Here is a 16,403-nt window from a genome sequence, read left to right as displayed (position 1 = left end):
ACGCCTGTGCCCGGGGGAGGTCCCTAGGGGGGTGACGATCCAAAGACCCAGATACCACCGCATTAAAATCCCCCCCCACAACTAAAAGCCCCCCCGGAAGGCCAAGGAGAAGGCACCCAAGGTCCGCAAAGGTGGTCGACTGCAGCCCCGGTGGGATGTATACTGACACAAAGACAACCACTTTGCCCTCCAGTCTTCCCACCAAGACCGTATAACGTCCTCTGCCATCGTGGAGCACCTCATCAATCTCCAACGGGAGCGAGTTCTTCACCATGATGCCCACACCCCGTGAGCCGGACGTGAAGCCCGAGTGAGCCACTAGGCGATAGCCACGCCGATTCATGGCGCAGAAGGAGTTGCCAATGAGGTGTGTCTCCTGCAGAAAGACTACATCGGGCGAGATTCGCTTCAAAAACTGCAGGACCACACCCCGTTTGATCCTGTCCCCCAGTCCATTCACATTCCAAGACAACAAAGTTAGTTCCCTACCCCCCATCATATACAGAAGCCATCATTCGTCCCCCGGAGAGCACTTTAGAACTAACACAATAATACGTTTGCCTTGTGATAAAAACGAACAACACCCCATCCCTACCCACCCACCCCAACAGAACTCCCCCCTCCCTGCACCCCTGCATGACCCCAAACAGCCCCCCCAACGTGCAGTGTGCCTGTCGCCCCATATATAGTTAGACTAACTAAACCCCCTAGAGGAGGAGGGAGAACCCCCAACAGACCCAACACAACCTCCATAGGAGGGGAACTTACAAAAACTGACGCAGAATCAAAAGTGGCATCATTTTCGTCCAGAGTGAGGCCCAATATTAGACCCTCAGTCCTGATCCAGCGTGCTGTCTCCCCCCGCCGCCCCCCCGATCACGATCCCCGGGCAGAGTATCCAGCCAGTCCCCGGCCGCTTCGGGACGATCAAAGAAGTGCGTGCGACCATCCACCTCCACACGCAGCTTGGCCGGGAAAAGCATGGCGTATTTGAGGTTTAGGTCCCGAAGACGGCGTTTGACGCCTAGGAAGCTCAGTCTCTGCTTCTGGACCGCTGGGGTGAAATCAGGATAAAAATTAACCTCCATATTGTCAAGCTTGACCGGTCCATGCAGTCTGGAGGTTTGCAGGATAGCGTCTCTATCCCGAAAATTGAAAATCCGGGCGATGAGAGGTCTCGGAGGGGCTCCGACCTTCGGCCTTCCCCCGGGAACCCTGTGGGCCCTCTCCACAGCGAAGAATTTGCTCAGCCCCCGTGGCTGGAGATGGGTAGCAATCAGGTCCTCCACAAAGAGATCCGCCGCCGCCTCCTCGCGTCTCTCGGGCACCCCGATAATGCGGATGTTGTTCCTCCGTGCCCGACTCTCGGAGTCCTCCAGGCGTCGATCCATAAGCGCAGTCGCCTGACTAAGCCGGCGCACCTCTGTTTGCAAGGCCGCCACATCTGTCATTAGGCCCGATGCGGTGTGGGCCAAAGACTCTACTCGGTCGTTGGTTTTGGTAAGATCGGCCCGCACCAGGCCAACATCCACGAGGACCGAGTCAATCTTCTGCGCCAGTGTATCAAACCGCTGGCCCACCGAGGCCTTCATCTCGGCAATCGCGCCCATAATATCTCGCAGAGTCAGATCTGCGGGCAGGTCTGGGGCATCAGGAGGGCCCCCAGGGGACTTGCGCGGTCCATCGGGAGATCCCTTCTGGAGGGTATAGCGGTCCATACTGTTGGCCTGATGGACGGCGCCACGCCGGGTCGATTTGGTCTTTGCCCGGTCTCCATCTTGTTTCGTGGCCATGGCCACCAGTCTCCCAGTCGCACCAGCCACGTCGTGTAGGGCAGGAAAGCAGGGCCACAAGCTCCGGGGGGGCCCCCTCAGAGCAGCGGGGTGGATCACAGCCTGCAGGCAGGCAGGGTCTCCCAGCAAGGCCACACCACACCAACACCAAGGGCTCCGCGACCCAACCTCGCAGAGACGACAAGGTGGTGCGAAAGCGAAAGTGCGGGGTACGCGAGTCGCCAGGCCCTGCCTGCCGCTGTTGTTCACTTTGTCACTGGATCACCCCACAGCGCAAATCCGGGGTCCGGCGAGGGGAAGGGCCGCACACCTCAATCGGTGCGCACTCCGGTGTCCGAGGTCCGATTCGGAAGCGGGAAACGGGTGCCACCTCAGCTCAGGCTCACCAACATAGTCCCCTCATCCAGGGCAGGATAATTTCAGGATAATCGTAGGAGGTTGCGGAGGTCCTCGGGAGCCTCGCACCTACGCGGCCATCTTGGTTGCGCGCTAGGCTCCTCCTCATCCGGCGATCTTGCTTACTTGTTCGTGTTAGGCCACATACTGTAAAACATGTTCCTTGTCCGATTATTTACAATTTGCCGAATCCCCATGCGAATAACATGTGATTCACCTGTACTGCATTTGAAATTCCTGTCTATATCTGTTAAGAGAAACTTATCAGTGGCATTTGACACCATGTACTAAATAAACGGAGACTCCTACATCACACTAGCTATGTCACTTTGCCCAAAAATCAATAAAGTTTATTGTAAAAAAAAGCAGCTGGCATGAATTCTATGCCTTGGTTCATCCCATCTTTGGACCTCAAATTACCTAACTCCTCTTGTCAGTGCCTGGGCTGTGCGCCTTCTATTTGCGAATATAGACAAAAGCTGAACAAGGCACACAGCACCTCCTTGCAATGGACAAGTCTACCTTACCCTTACCTACCTGCTAATCCACACCGCCCCCAGCTACCCACACGTAACAACGTTCATCCTATGAAATAAACAAATATGTGATGACATCTGAATCTCTACAGGAATCAAAGCCCAAACTATCTAAGCACTCAGACCCTATGAAAGTGTGTTAGCTGGCGCATGCGAGGCCATACTAGAATGGGAAGTTTGCTGCACCTTCTTAAAGTGTCTAGGCGCTGCCCACAACTGATCGTCAAGACTACGAGGAAAATCGTAGACCTCCCAGTCGTCTTATTCAGGTGACCGAGTGCGATATTCAGTGAATACATTCCAGGCTTGTAGAGCTGGGTGTGGTTATTAAGTAGGGGGTGAAGTTCCTCTGAAGTGATTTATATAAATTTGAGCAGCATGTTACTCAGGCTTTGATAAAATCCCGGAGTAGTGTTTACCAGAGAGGAGCTTTGTGTAGATATCACAACGTTACCAAAATAGCAACAACCTCACCAATCAGATTATGCGAAACACTTGTGAACAAATGCGGCCGTAAAAGTAACGCCGCGAGGCCGTGAAAGCGAAAGTCATCGCGATCGCGGTGAAAGCGAAAGTGATCGTGATTGCGATGGCGCGCTCTGTGCTAAGCACGATGAGGGATGCGCGTGCAGCAGTGATTGCAGAGGCGGAGCGAGGCACGCGCGCTTGTGCGCTTAACCGCAAGCTGGTGGCCGGCAAAAGCCTTTGGTAGCACTTCGAAAAGTCACTGACTAAATGTCTCGCAGAGCAGCGTATGCGCTGGCTCAAGCGAGACCTAAAAAGGCACTCTGCTTGTACCAAGCAGCATTTTCAAGCAGGTGAACTCTACCCTGCTACATACACTGACCAGCTGGGTTGGCTCTACCCTTGAGAGTCCTTTAGCGGAAGAGCCTGTTTCGGTCAGTGTCTCAGCCACACTGGACAAGAAACTGACAAACTGTTTTGACTCAATCATGCCTTTTCAATGTTCTTCTAATAATTGGTAACACAGACAAATTCCTTGGTTCACAGCTGTATTAGCTGCTTTAAAATTGAAACCTCGCCATACAGAAAGATGCTGGTGTTCCAAATGAGATACAACCGATACATCATTGTATTTGCAGGCACTGTTAAAAAATAAGCAGAAATGTAAGCAAAAAATGTGCATAGCAAAATGTGAACTTTATTCATCGTGCATTTGAATGCTCCTCATTTAGACGATAAGCGGATTATGTCCATTAAGGAACTGGCTAGGCATTTACAGATGCACCCAATCAAAGATATACACACACTTTGGGCAATAATCCTGCTAAATATATTATAGAAAAAATAGCTAATGTCAGGTAATAAATCAAAACACACTTTGAAGTTGAACCACATCCACAGTATCACTCAGTACCACCACAGCACTCTGCTACGCCACAGCATCAAACAGCATCACCACAGCATCACTCAGCACCACCACAGCATCACTCAGCACCACAACAGCATCACTCAGGAACACCACAGCATCACTCAGTACCACCACAACACCACTCTGCAGCGCCACAGCATCACCACAGCGTCAGTCAGCATCACCACAGCATCAGTCAGCATCACCACAGCATCAGTCAGCATCACCACAGCATCAGTCAGCATCACCACAGCATCACTCAGGGCCACCACAGCATCACTCAGGGCCACCACAGCATCACTCAGGGCCACCACAGCATCACCCAGGGCCACCCCAGCATCACTTAAGGCTATCACAGCATCACTCATGGCCACCAAAGCATCACTCCGTGCCAGCACAGAATCACTCAACGCAACCACAGCATCAGTCATCGCCACCACAGCGTCACTCAGGACCACCACAGCATCCCTCAGCGACACCACATTATCACTGAGGGCCAACACTGCATCACTCAACAACACCACAGGTTCACTTTTATGTTAAGATGTATGGCTTTTTCACACACAGGCCACCACAACATCACTCAGGAACACCACAGCATCACTCAGTACCACCACAGCATCACTCAGCAGCGTCACAGCATCAAACAGCTTCAAAACAGCATCACTCAGGTCACCACAGCATCACTCAGGGCCACCACAGCATCACTCAGGGCCACCACAGCATCACTCAGGGCCACCACAGCATCACTTAGGGCCATCACAGCATCACTCATGGCCACCAAAGCATCACTCATGGCCACCAAAGCATCACTCATGGCCACCAAAGCATCACTCATGGCCACAAAAGCATCACTCATGGCCACAAAAGCATCACTCCAGGCCAGCACAGAATCACTCAACGCAACCACAGCATCAGTCATCACCACCACAGCTTCACTCAGGACCACCACAGCGTCACTCAGGACCACCACAGCGTCACTCAGGACCACCACAGCGTCGCTCAGGACCACCACAGCGTCGCTCAGGACCACCACAGCCTCGTTCAGCACCACCACAGCATCAGTCAGCACCACCACATCATCACTCAGCGCCATCACTCAGGGCCACAACAGGATCACTCACCTTCACCATAGCATCACTCAGAACCACCACAGCATCACTCAAGAACACCACAGCATCACTCAAGAACACAACAGCATCACTCTGCAGCACCACAGCATCACTCTGCAGCACCACAGCATCACTCTGCAGCACCACAGCATCACTCTGCAGCACCACAGCATCACTCTGCAGCACCACAGCATCACTCTGCAGCACCACAGCATCACTCTGCAGCACCACAGCATCACTCTGCAGCACCACAGCATCACTCTGCAGCACCACAGCATCACTCAGCGCCACCACAGCATCACTCAGCGCCACCACAGCGTCACTCAGGGCCAGCACAGCGTCACTCAGGGCCAGCACAGCGTCACTCAGGGCCAGCACAGCGTCACTGAGGGCCAGCACAGCGTCACTCAGGGCCAGCACAGCGTCACTCAGGGCCAGCACAGCATCACTCAGAGCCAGCACAGCATCACTCAGGGCCAGCACAGCATCACTCAGGGCCAGCACAGCATCACTCAATGCCAACGCTGCATAACTCAGGACCAGCACAGCATCACTCACTGCTTCTTACACTTTTTAATTACAACTTCTCAGCATGCTGCACAGCAGCCACACTTCTTTACAGCACAGCTTAGAAACAGTGGCAAAGTCAATAGCTCTACATAAACACTTATAAGGCCCTCAATGCATAGCCAATAGGTCTCGCCTTTGGAACATTATAAGTGTTTAGTTATCCAGCACAATATCCTTCATTAAACAACATCAAGTGTTGCATGCCTAATCACTTATAGGTTCCCAAAAGCGAGACCTATTAGCTATGCCAACGCTTGTTGTATCCAGTATTCGGTCTCTTTCTGCTCTCCCATGTGCCCCCTTCGAGATCCTCCCCTCCATCCGCATTCTGCCAGCACCTTCCTACCCAATAGTCATCCACCACCACGTCCACCACCACCACCACGTCTACCACCACCACCATGTCTACCACCACCACGTCTACCACCACCACGTCCATCACCACGTCCACATCCACCACCACCACCACCACCACCACCTCCACCACCACCACCTCCACCACCAGTGACAGGTAAAGTGTCACTGGAGGGCAGGGGCAATAGGAGTGTCAACCCCGGCTGTACATGGGACATTTAAGGATGCATTGGGTGCGAGAAGACTGGAATAGGGGCTAGAAGTATTACACCAGACCCAAGATACATTTTGAAGAGGCGCAATGTCACAGGGGCTCCTGTAAAAGCACTCGCAGCATCTCTACCTCACAGTGGCATACCTGCATGAGCCACTCACTCAAAACAAGCATTGGCATAGCCAATAGGTCTCTCCTTTGGGACCTTATAAGTGTTTAGCCATGCAGCACTTGATGTTGTTGCACCAAGGATATTGTGATGAATAACTAAACACTTATAAGGTCCCAAAGACGAGACCTATTGGCTATGCCAATGCTTGTTACTGTGTAGGTCGCCCAACCCAAAATCCAACTGAAGGAGTAGCTCAAACATAATTGTGCTGATGTGGCAGCCTGAACAGTCCTACTGAGTAGTTAGCCCAAAAAAGATACAATGAAGTTCAGATAAGTACCTTATCAGAGCAGCAGTGTGGGACTGAAGGAGAGCTCAACAATACCCCATGCTGTGCTCCAGTTTCCTGTGGAGTGATCTATATGATGCTTCCCCTAGGTTGTGGCATGCAACAAGCACGCTCGACAGGAGGGAGGAAGTGTGCGCTGTGCGGATTTCTAGCTACCTTCCCGAGTTGGGGGGGTTGCGGTGCCACTGGGAAAGCCAGCAGTCCTCCTATGGGGAAGGGGGGAAGTCGCCGCAGGATGAGTGCTGTGGAGGAGCACTCACTGGGCAGGAGGGATCTTGACCTCTGCCACTAGTTGCAGCCGCGTTAGCAATACGGCAGTCCCAGTATTGCATGCACCGCTGGGAGCAGAGGCTCACCTGAAGCTGCTAGTTTCAGATTCCTCTCTCACCTGCGATCAGAGAAGCAGTGGGGTGAGGGGTGGCAGCGGGGTCTGTGAGCCATTCTACAGCTTAGGACAGGTGGTGTGAGCCGGATTGGAATCCAAGACCAGAGGCAGCGGCGGGCTCCCCTCCAAGCAATATAGCTGCCTCCTTCTCCCCGTCCTCAGGTCCACTAAGGCACACTCGACTAGGGCGGTCCCACTGTTCACGAAGCTACCAGAGATAGTCACTTTGCACGTCCGAAGTCACCGCAGGAGTGTGGGGGCAGTTAGGTGAGGCGAGCTGCTCGGCAGCCGCGAGCTGGAGACATCGGCGGGCTCACCTCTCTGCAATATGTCTGCCTCCTTTTCCTGTCTTCAGGTCCTTCAGGCTGTATCCACGCTACAGGTCAGGAGGCGAGGCAGTGAGTTTTTGCCACTGGTTCTGGCTCTCTAGTCGTCCTGTAACCTGAGATCATGTCGCAGGGTGGACGTCTGTGAGAAGGCACGGAGCGCAAAAAAAACCAGTGTTCTCTCGTCACTACACAATCTGTTCATTGTTCATCCGCAGGTCTTCACCTCCTGCTTTGCTTATAGATTCTGCTAAAGTCTGCTAGTTCCTCTTATACTTTTTCTCGATGAGCTATGACTTGATGGCAGGGTTTTGAGAAGGATTTACGCCATGGTGATCCCTATCCATGGGAGCCTCCGGCGGGAGCTCCTCAAAGGGATCAAAAGTTACAAAAAAATCAGTTATGAAAGTAACAACTGGTAATCCCTGTGCTCCTATACGCAGATGACGCTGTATTTTTGGCCCGTACAGCTGTAGGGCTCCAGTGGCTCTTGGACTCCTTTGGGGGCCTTCATGAAATCATTGTACCTAGTAGTTAACATAGCTAAATCACATGCAATGACCATGGGTCAGAGACCAAGTAAGCCAAAAACATTCTATTACGAGGGCACAGCTGTCCAGGGCGACCTCTTTCACCTATTTGGGAGTACTATTTGATGAGAAGTGCTCGTGGGTCCCCAACAGAAAGTTTTTAAAAAACGCGATGGCAAGGTCTACAGCTGCTGTTCATTGTTTTGCTCAGCGATTGGGGGCCAGGCCAAGCACAGCTATGCTTAATACCTATAGGTCTAAATGTATAGTCATTTCAATGTATGGATCTGCCATCTGGGGTTACAAGCCGATAGAGGGGATACAGACAGATGAAAATAAGTTTCTATGCACTCTTTTGTCTGTCCCCCAATCTACCTCTACTTTTTTAATACATCAAGACTTAGTTGTTAGTTATGTATCAGACTGGTTGAGACTGGCCCCGGCGGTTTGTTGGCTTAAGACCTGGATTAATCCTGAATTAACTTTAAATCACGAGATCATTAGGCACTGTCTCGCCTTCGAGCGAGTTAGCTGCATACCGTGGCTACAATATGTCAAGCAAATTCTATATGAATTAGGGTGTCCAGATCTCTTTGATTTCCCGGATAAAATAAGAAAAGAGGATCCGGTGTCGGTAAAAACTAATTTTTTGACTTTATTGTCGGTTGAGAGAAAGGCGACTGAGCTAACGAAACCCTCAGTCAAGCCTATTTTTTGCTAAAAACCTCTCCCCAGATCGAACTTTATATGACAATTGTCACAAAGCCCTTTCATCGCTCTCTTTTAACTTGGTTTCGTTTTAACTTGATTCATTATTTATTCGCTGATCCGCAAGGTTGGAGCAGGGTGTGTGAATTAGGCCCTTGCACATGTCAATTTTTTAACCCAGGACACTATGCACTTTATAATGTTTTGTGATCATTTTAGAGCTATCCGTAGCAGGTTTTTACTTCCAATTTTGAGGGGAAAAGGTTTTTTACAGGTTAGACCTGCCTTACTTTATCTTCAGATGCTGAATGATCCCTGGGAGATATTTAACATTGTGAGTTACCTAGTCGCAGCCGTTAGACTCAGGAGAAAGCGGTATTTCCTGACAAGCATTTCAAGAGTACCCGTATGACTAAATGACTACAGATTTAATACAAGCATTTTAATTCACAATCGTCTTTTAATATTTATCTTGGGTATCAGCTATCATATATGTATTAATGTTTTTTTTATCTGTCAAATCTAACACTGTAATGATTTTTAGGTCGCCCATATTTATTGATGATTTGCATTTTAGATGATTTTACTGTGTAGTGTAATATGTTGTATGTGTTGTACTTTTATGGTTTTTATTAACCGAATAAAGTGGTATGACTGACTGAGGGACTGACCGGTAACTGCCATTCAAAAACCCCACACTGCATACATGTTTTGAAGAGGACTTTTTAGGGCAAGATCACATACATTAAATCATGGAGAATGAAGGAACACCCTACAGTAGTAAAAATGTCATTCTTCCCAGAAAAAAGTCTGAAAATGAAGCAGCATTCATCAGCCTATACCTTGGTTTATTAAGATGAGAGGGACCATAATCACTGGTTCTGAAATGTAAAAAAAACTGTAATACAAAAAATAATTACAAAACATCAGTAAAAGAAAATCTTTTCAGGGATGCTTTGTCGATGCATAAAACTCATGTATGTACGAAGGTTCCCTGCTCTTTAAGCAACTGTGCCTTCCACATCATTTTTCCCTGTGTCTCTGAAGTTCTTAGTGTTTTTGTTAACTAAGAATCACTTGATCCTGATGCACCCCAACCTACAAACGGATGCTCTACACAGTTAGTCCTTTTGAGTAGATCTTAAGATGGAAAATCCTCAATTGGTCCCCTAGGGCTGTTACTTCACCGTAGTAGTCGCCCATTATCACTCTGCATGAGCCTTGACTGGTGGAAGCTTAGTTGTTGTGTTTAGGGTGCACTAGGTACACCCAGGAAAGGTGCTTGCTGTCCTCCATTTGAAAGTAAGTCCCGAAATTTGGATCAGGCTTGTGCAAATCTGTGTTTCTTTGCTGTTGGTGTTTATGTTTGTGTAACCCTATAATGGCAAACGTTATACATCACCGATGTCTCAAACCAACGTGACTTTTTGAATATTTAGTTTTTGCGCTCTGGTTCAGTAGTGGGGCAGGCAAACACTAAGTTAAACAGCCTATAAAACTGGGGCACAGTGAGTTTAAAGAACCCTGTCTACCTATGATTCCGAGGGTCAGTCGGTACCCTTAACATCCTCTCATGTTTTTAACTTTGCCCTAGGGAACACAAATATAAGTCTTAGTTCACCTACATGTTACTTTATTCTGAATACTTCAGATAATCCATGCTGTGCATAGTGCGTTATCCTTAGCAGGGAGTAGGCACACACATCTAGTCTGGCGACATTGTTTATAATTAATATTTACCACTATATTTGAACAGTAAATGGGGAACTGTTGTTCTTATTTTTAGGTCTTGATAAAGATTGTCTCTGTTTGCGGCCATGCAGTATTACCAGCACTGTAAACATCTCTTGGACAAGCTGAACCAACAGCGAGAGTCGGGTTTCTTGTGCGACTGCACTGTGGTTATTGGCGAGTTCCAGTTCAGAGTCCATCGGAATGTACTTGTGTCTTTCAGCGAGTACTTTGGTGCATTCTACAGGTGCACAACGGACAATAATGTCTTTCTGGATGAAGAGCAAGTTAAAGCTGCAGAATTTGAACAGATATTGGAATTTATATACACGGGGAACATAAATCTCGACAGGTAATGTAGAAGCAATATTAACTTGGATTATTCTGCTTGACTGTATTTTTTAATATTACACAATATTACAATGAAGAGTTATTTCAGCAGCCACAAGCTGTGTCTTATGATGGTATTCTGCATTATTTTTACAGGGATTCTCATTGCAGTGTGAGCCTTCAAAATATTATGGCGATACCAGTGCAAATTGATGTAAAACTCTGAAATTGGTGGTCTATTGTTTTGTCAAATTTGGTGTAGTTCTGATCCGCTGTTTTTTCTGTATCAAGGAGCAAAGATTCCTATAGAAATTCACATGGGAAATAAATGTTTTGGTGACCACCCACCCTTGTTTTGTTTGGCCCCAATTGACAGATCGGTGCAAAACTTTCCATTAAGGAACCATAGTGGATGACGTCGTTGGCATATCTTCAATAACTTTACAATAAAAGTGAATCCACCCCAGCTCCTTCGGGCCGAGAAAAACGGCATGTCCCGAAATGAAATTTCTACAGGGATTTTTGAACAGCCCTACAGTCAAAATGGCTTAACGAAATTACACCAGCTTTGTTAGAAAGATAGCTCTTTACCCAGAAATCATGCATTTTGTGATTTTTTTTTTTTTTTTTTTTTTTTTTTTTGAAAAACCTTTATTGATGTTTCAATCATTTACACGTATGGGCCTACAACCCCCCGGGGCCGGCCGCTAAGTAACCAGGATAATAATAGCAAATGTCAACACAGGCGGCACCTCGGAGAGCAAAGTCTTCAATCCAATACAGTCCGGCCAATGAGCCGCGCAGGTAGGACACCAGGAGAGAAAGGGTTTTTCATTTTATGATAAGACAAAACAGTAGGATCAGGTGCCAAACAATTTCCCAACAGCGAGAAGGGGCAAGGATAAGAGACGCAAACAATAAGCAGCACTACATGAAATCAATGGCGCAGGCGCGGGAAAGTACGGATGAGGAGAAATATCAAAGATAGTTGCGCCTACAGGTCCCCGTACCTAAAGCCCAGCGAACCCCCCGGAAACTGTGGCACACATGAAGAGCAAACGATTCACAATCAGGGTGGTGTAGCGCACTGATCCCAGAAAAAGAAAGCAAAAAGAAACAGAGAAGAAAACGGAGGCCATGGAAAAAGAGATAAAGACTAAAGAGTCCCCTCCCCCATCCCCCCACCCTGCACCTCTGCGAATGAGTATGGCCCCACCCCCCAGCAGTGTGCCTGTCGCCCTGGAACTAGACCCGAAATATAGAAGAGACAGGGAAAAAGGAGAGTGAGAAAGAGCCCCCCCAGACGGGGGGGCGGAAAGAATATAATAAACTGGAGGAGGGCCTTAAAAACATACCCCCGGCTTCTCCCTCCCGCACGGTGAAGTCTTCCCCCAGCAAACGATTAGCAGCACCAAGTCGACCATATCAAAAAAGGGGGGGGGGGGGGAATGGGGAGCATTATACACCAACTATGCGAGTAACCACGAGAGCGCGCAACCATGAGTCCGCCTGTCTACTAAGTGACCACCCCCGAAGGATCCGCCTCAGCCTTGACCGCTTTTTGCGATTCTGCCCATGCCTGCCCCTCGACCCAGCACCATGTCCGATGTCCCAAGGTACCGGAGTATCCAAAAACAGTCGGGAAGCGCCGCACACAGGTGGGGTGGAAGTCTCTGAGCATCCGCACAGACCGCTTCATGGAGGGGCGTCTTTTCCAGTGCCGCCCCAGGATCTGCACTGCACACAAGGTCCAGACAGGCTGAATCAGCCAAATGAGACACACGTTGCTGGAATTGTCCCTGGGCCGCCGGAGACCGCGCACGGGACAAGGCCACCATCTTCCGCTCAGGTCCGATACCTCCGGAACAGATCAAGTCCACAGTTAGCCGACCACACGGTAGCATATTGTCCGGAGTGTCCGGCTGTACACTAATCGCGGGGGGGCCGCAACATCTTCCTCTTGTGTGCAGTGTGGAAAGCCACTGTGTACCTGTGGACCAGCATGCCGCCACTGTCCCAACACTGTTACCACACCATCTAGCTTCCCCTCCAGGACCCCGGCGCCATGAGCCAAGGAGTAATGAAGGGCACCAAGGGCCTCCAGGAGGTCGCCGTATCCCAGAGCAGCTCCCTCCGATCGCTCCGCCACACTCCCGAAAGTCACACGCCCCCAGTCTCGTTGCGTCCCAGCGGACAGGATGGTAGGCTGCATCGCGACAAAATGGCCGCTGGGAAGGCCCGACTCGTAGTGGGGCCAGGACCCCGGGAACAACGCCTCAAGGTCCACGTCGCTGAAGACAGGGATCCCGGGGCAGGCACAGGTCCAGCCGTTGCGCGGTCACGGGCAACAGTCGTCTCCGCCACGGACCAGCTCCCGCGAACAGCCGGGAGCAGCCCGCAAGGATCAGGGCGAGCCAGGGACGGCGTCCGGGCAGCTCACCGTCAAAGGCAGGGGCAAACGCCACAGAATCCGAGAATTGCACACCCGGGCATGTCCTCAGTCCGCAACGTTCAGCAGGGGGGAGCGGCCGCAGCAAAATGCAGGCCGAGGGGAGATCCACTTCGGTGGACCGACTCCACCCAGTCACCACAGGCCGCTGTTGTTCAACTGCCACCCGGCCAAGGCGTCCACTCGAGGTCCCGGCTTCGGGACCGCACGGGCCGCAAAGTTCAATCGCTGATTTCTCCGGTTGTACGGCAGTCAGAGACCTCGGAGTCACACGATCGGTTGCCACTTTCGTTTACGAACACGATCTCGTAGTGCAGAATAAGGATCTCATGCAGGATATCCGTGCGGGATGCGGAGGTTCACGGAGCCGGGAATCTACGCTGCCGTCCCGGTCGCCATCTTGGCTCCTCCGCATTTTGTGATTTTGATGTATTTCATTTCAGTAGTTTGTAAGAAATTAAGGTTAAAAATGTATAGATATCTGAACCACTGGGCTGAAATTCACAAATTCAAGCCTTGTAATTGGCTGAGGGGGCTTTTTCAGAACGAGTGCTCTTATTGGCTGGCCGCTTCATGAATACAAATGTTGCACCGGCCATTACAGGACATGGGGACTTGGTACCCTGTCCTGAAAACGTTTTTAAAAAGGACATAAGGGCGTAGGGTAGGATAATCTGACCCTCTAGTCCTTCTTTGTGGGGGTGGCCCACATGGACCCGCCCTAGGGCTCAAAGTAAAAATATGTGTATATATATTATTTTGCTGCAATACAGCAGTAGAAATGCGGAACCATGGGAAAAAAAGTCTGTCTCGCTTATTTTATTTAATTACCCTCAAGATGGGCCAGGGCTTGGTGGTCGACGTGTATTTAATTTTTCATTGGAGAGGAGGATGGGCCATGCAAAGTTACAGGCCCAGGCACCTTATCCCTCATGGCCCAACGCTATGCTCACTCGGAAGCCCCATCCTAGGACAATGTTTACATTTGCGTGCCGGCTGCTTCCTCTTGCCCGTATCTTGGGAAAGAGGTCACTTACCACCTAGTGCCGTGCCCGACATGAGCACAGGGAGGGTGGTCAGGGAAACACTATTGTGCTCCCGCCGGCAGGGCCAAGAAGAAAACGCTTCTTCCGTTTAGGGCGGGCACAAAGTTTTTGAAGGACAGAAGATGCCTGCAGAGAGCCAGTGGGTCCACATGGGCCCTGGGGTTTCGTCTGCTGCCACTCAACAAACAAGCATTTACAATGCAATAGGTCTCGCAAGTGCGAGTTTTGGAGCTATTGGCATTGTAAATGGCAATGTCTTTAAAAAAATTAAAAGGCATTGTCATTTACAATACTAAAAGCAACACCTATTGCTTGTATAGCGCGGTGTCTGTGAAGATGGCGTCGCGCTTATTAAAGTTTAAAAAAAAGAAAGAAAAAAAAAGTGTGGTGTCCCTGAAGGGAGCGCCGCGCTCATGACTAAAGTTAATTAAAAAAGTCTTTTTCAAGTGCTTCAATGCCTTATGAAGTTAAGCACAATTGAGGGGAGGGGCGGTGAGGGGAAGAATAAATAAACAACCCACCGCCAAAGAAACAAGAGATGGACATCAGCAGAGCAAAGACAAGGGGGCATACACTACTTACAGAAAAAAAACAGGAAAGAATACAAAATGGCAGCTATGCACATTTAAATAATACAAGTAATATAACATAACAGCAGCTTTACATATTTTATTAAAAATGCCCCAGCCATTAGGAACAGGGCCTCCGAAACAACCTCCACATGAATTGAGAAAGCTTGGGCTAAAGGAAAGCAAACTACAGTTGCAGAACATATGGACCCCCAACATAGTGCTAGTCAAAGGTTATAATTGGAATTCCTGCTTAGAAATGGTTCGTTTTTAGAAAAAAAGGGACAGTTTACACAATTGTAATGTGTAAATACACTGAAAATGTTCCCTTAACCACGTATTGAGTAATAAAATACAGCAATTATGGTAATTCTCGTGGCCCTGATGCCACTGCTGCACGGTTGACCTTGCGTGTACCATAGCGGAAAAGCTAGCTAGCAGACCCCGTGTCTCACGGGACAATTTGTAGAGGGACTCTTGAGTTGATAGATGGATTTAAGCTTGCTGCAAGTACAGTTTGCTTTATTATTGGTGAAATCAACAATATTAACTGCCCTAGGAAATTGTAAAACAAAGCCACAAATAGAGCTTTAGACCAGCCCATCGGGTGCTGCCTCATTTCCCTAGAAGCTAGTCCGACCTTGCGTACGATTCTTACACCATGATACCTGGTTACATTATAGCATGCCCCCCCTCCCATATCATTTACCAAGATCGGCAACAATGCTTATCGGCTACAGAATCCACTCTCATGGGTAAGCCTTCCCGTGGAGATTCTATTACCTTACTTAATTTTCTACCTACTTTTTTGTGGGGGCAAAGTGCCACTCCCACTTTAGGTAGGATACATTTGTTAAATGTATCATGAAAGATACAAGAATACCAATAACCATTACACTTTTTATAGAACATATGTTTGCACAATGTCACCACCACAAGTTTCCAACTTAACAATGCTCCGCCATCCGAAAATCAACAACGGAGCTTACCTTTGCGGTAGCTACCGGTATTACTGACAGTATCCACCTTAGTTCGCACCATTTTGTCAGGAACACTGCGCCGGCACTCAACTAGGGCTTTAAGTGGGATGAAGAAACTGGGGGGGGGGGGGGGGGGGGGGGATCTTCGTGGCTGCTTGGGAGCGGACGGCGCCGTAAAATAAAAAATATTTGCAATGCTGTATGTCTCGCATTTAACCCCTTGTGTGCCCCGCCCTTTCCCCGCCCTGTGCCGGGCGTTGAATTAGCGGGCGGGGTTCATGACGAGATAGTCTCGTCATGGGCACAGCGCAACCGCGGCCCATGACGAGACCATCTCGTCATGGGCACTCAAGGGGTTAAATGTGAGACATATACAAACGGTCGCATTGTCTCGGCTGTGCCTTGAAAGTGAAAGTGGGCATGCGTGATCAATGGAAGCAAATTGCAATCATGAGCCAGCGTTTAACATAAACAGAGCCCTCCTACGTCACGACAAACAAAGATGGCGTCGGCCAGTCTAGATGGGCTGTCCCAAAAGGCG

At 49.4% G+C, this 16,403-nt stretch overlaps 1 protein-coding gene across 4 annotated transcripts in view; it reads left to right on the top strand.

Moving 5' to 3' along the window:
* MYNN (myoneurin) overlaps window positions 1-16,403 on the top strand; it is a 149,122-nt gene that overhangs the window by 15,010 nt on the left and 117,709 nt on the right. For all 4 annotated transcript variants that reach the window (XR_014970814.1, XM_085635146.1, XM_085635145.1 and 1 more), the window contains exon 2: window positions 10,544-10,840. Coding sequence is in view for 3 of the 4 variants with exons in the window: in XM_085635146.1 (XP_085491272.1) it covers window positions 10,575-10,840 (266 nt within the window). In the remaining variant the exon portion in view is untranslated. The remainder of the gene's footprint in view (window positions 1-10,543; window positions 10,841-16,403) is intronic.

The sequence above is a fragment of the Triturus cristatus genome, chromosome 11 (assembly GCF_964204655.1).
Source record: "Triturus cristatus chromosome 11, aTriCri1.1, whole genome shotgun sequence".
NCBI classification, from domain to species: domain Eukaryota; kingdom Metazoa; phylum Chordata; class Amphibia; order Caudata; family Salamandridae; genus Triturus; species Triturus cristatus.
Note: the sequence above shows the minus strand (reverse complement) of the source record. Positions and strands in the feature narration are given on the sequence as shown.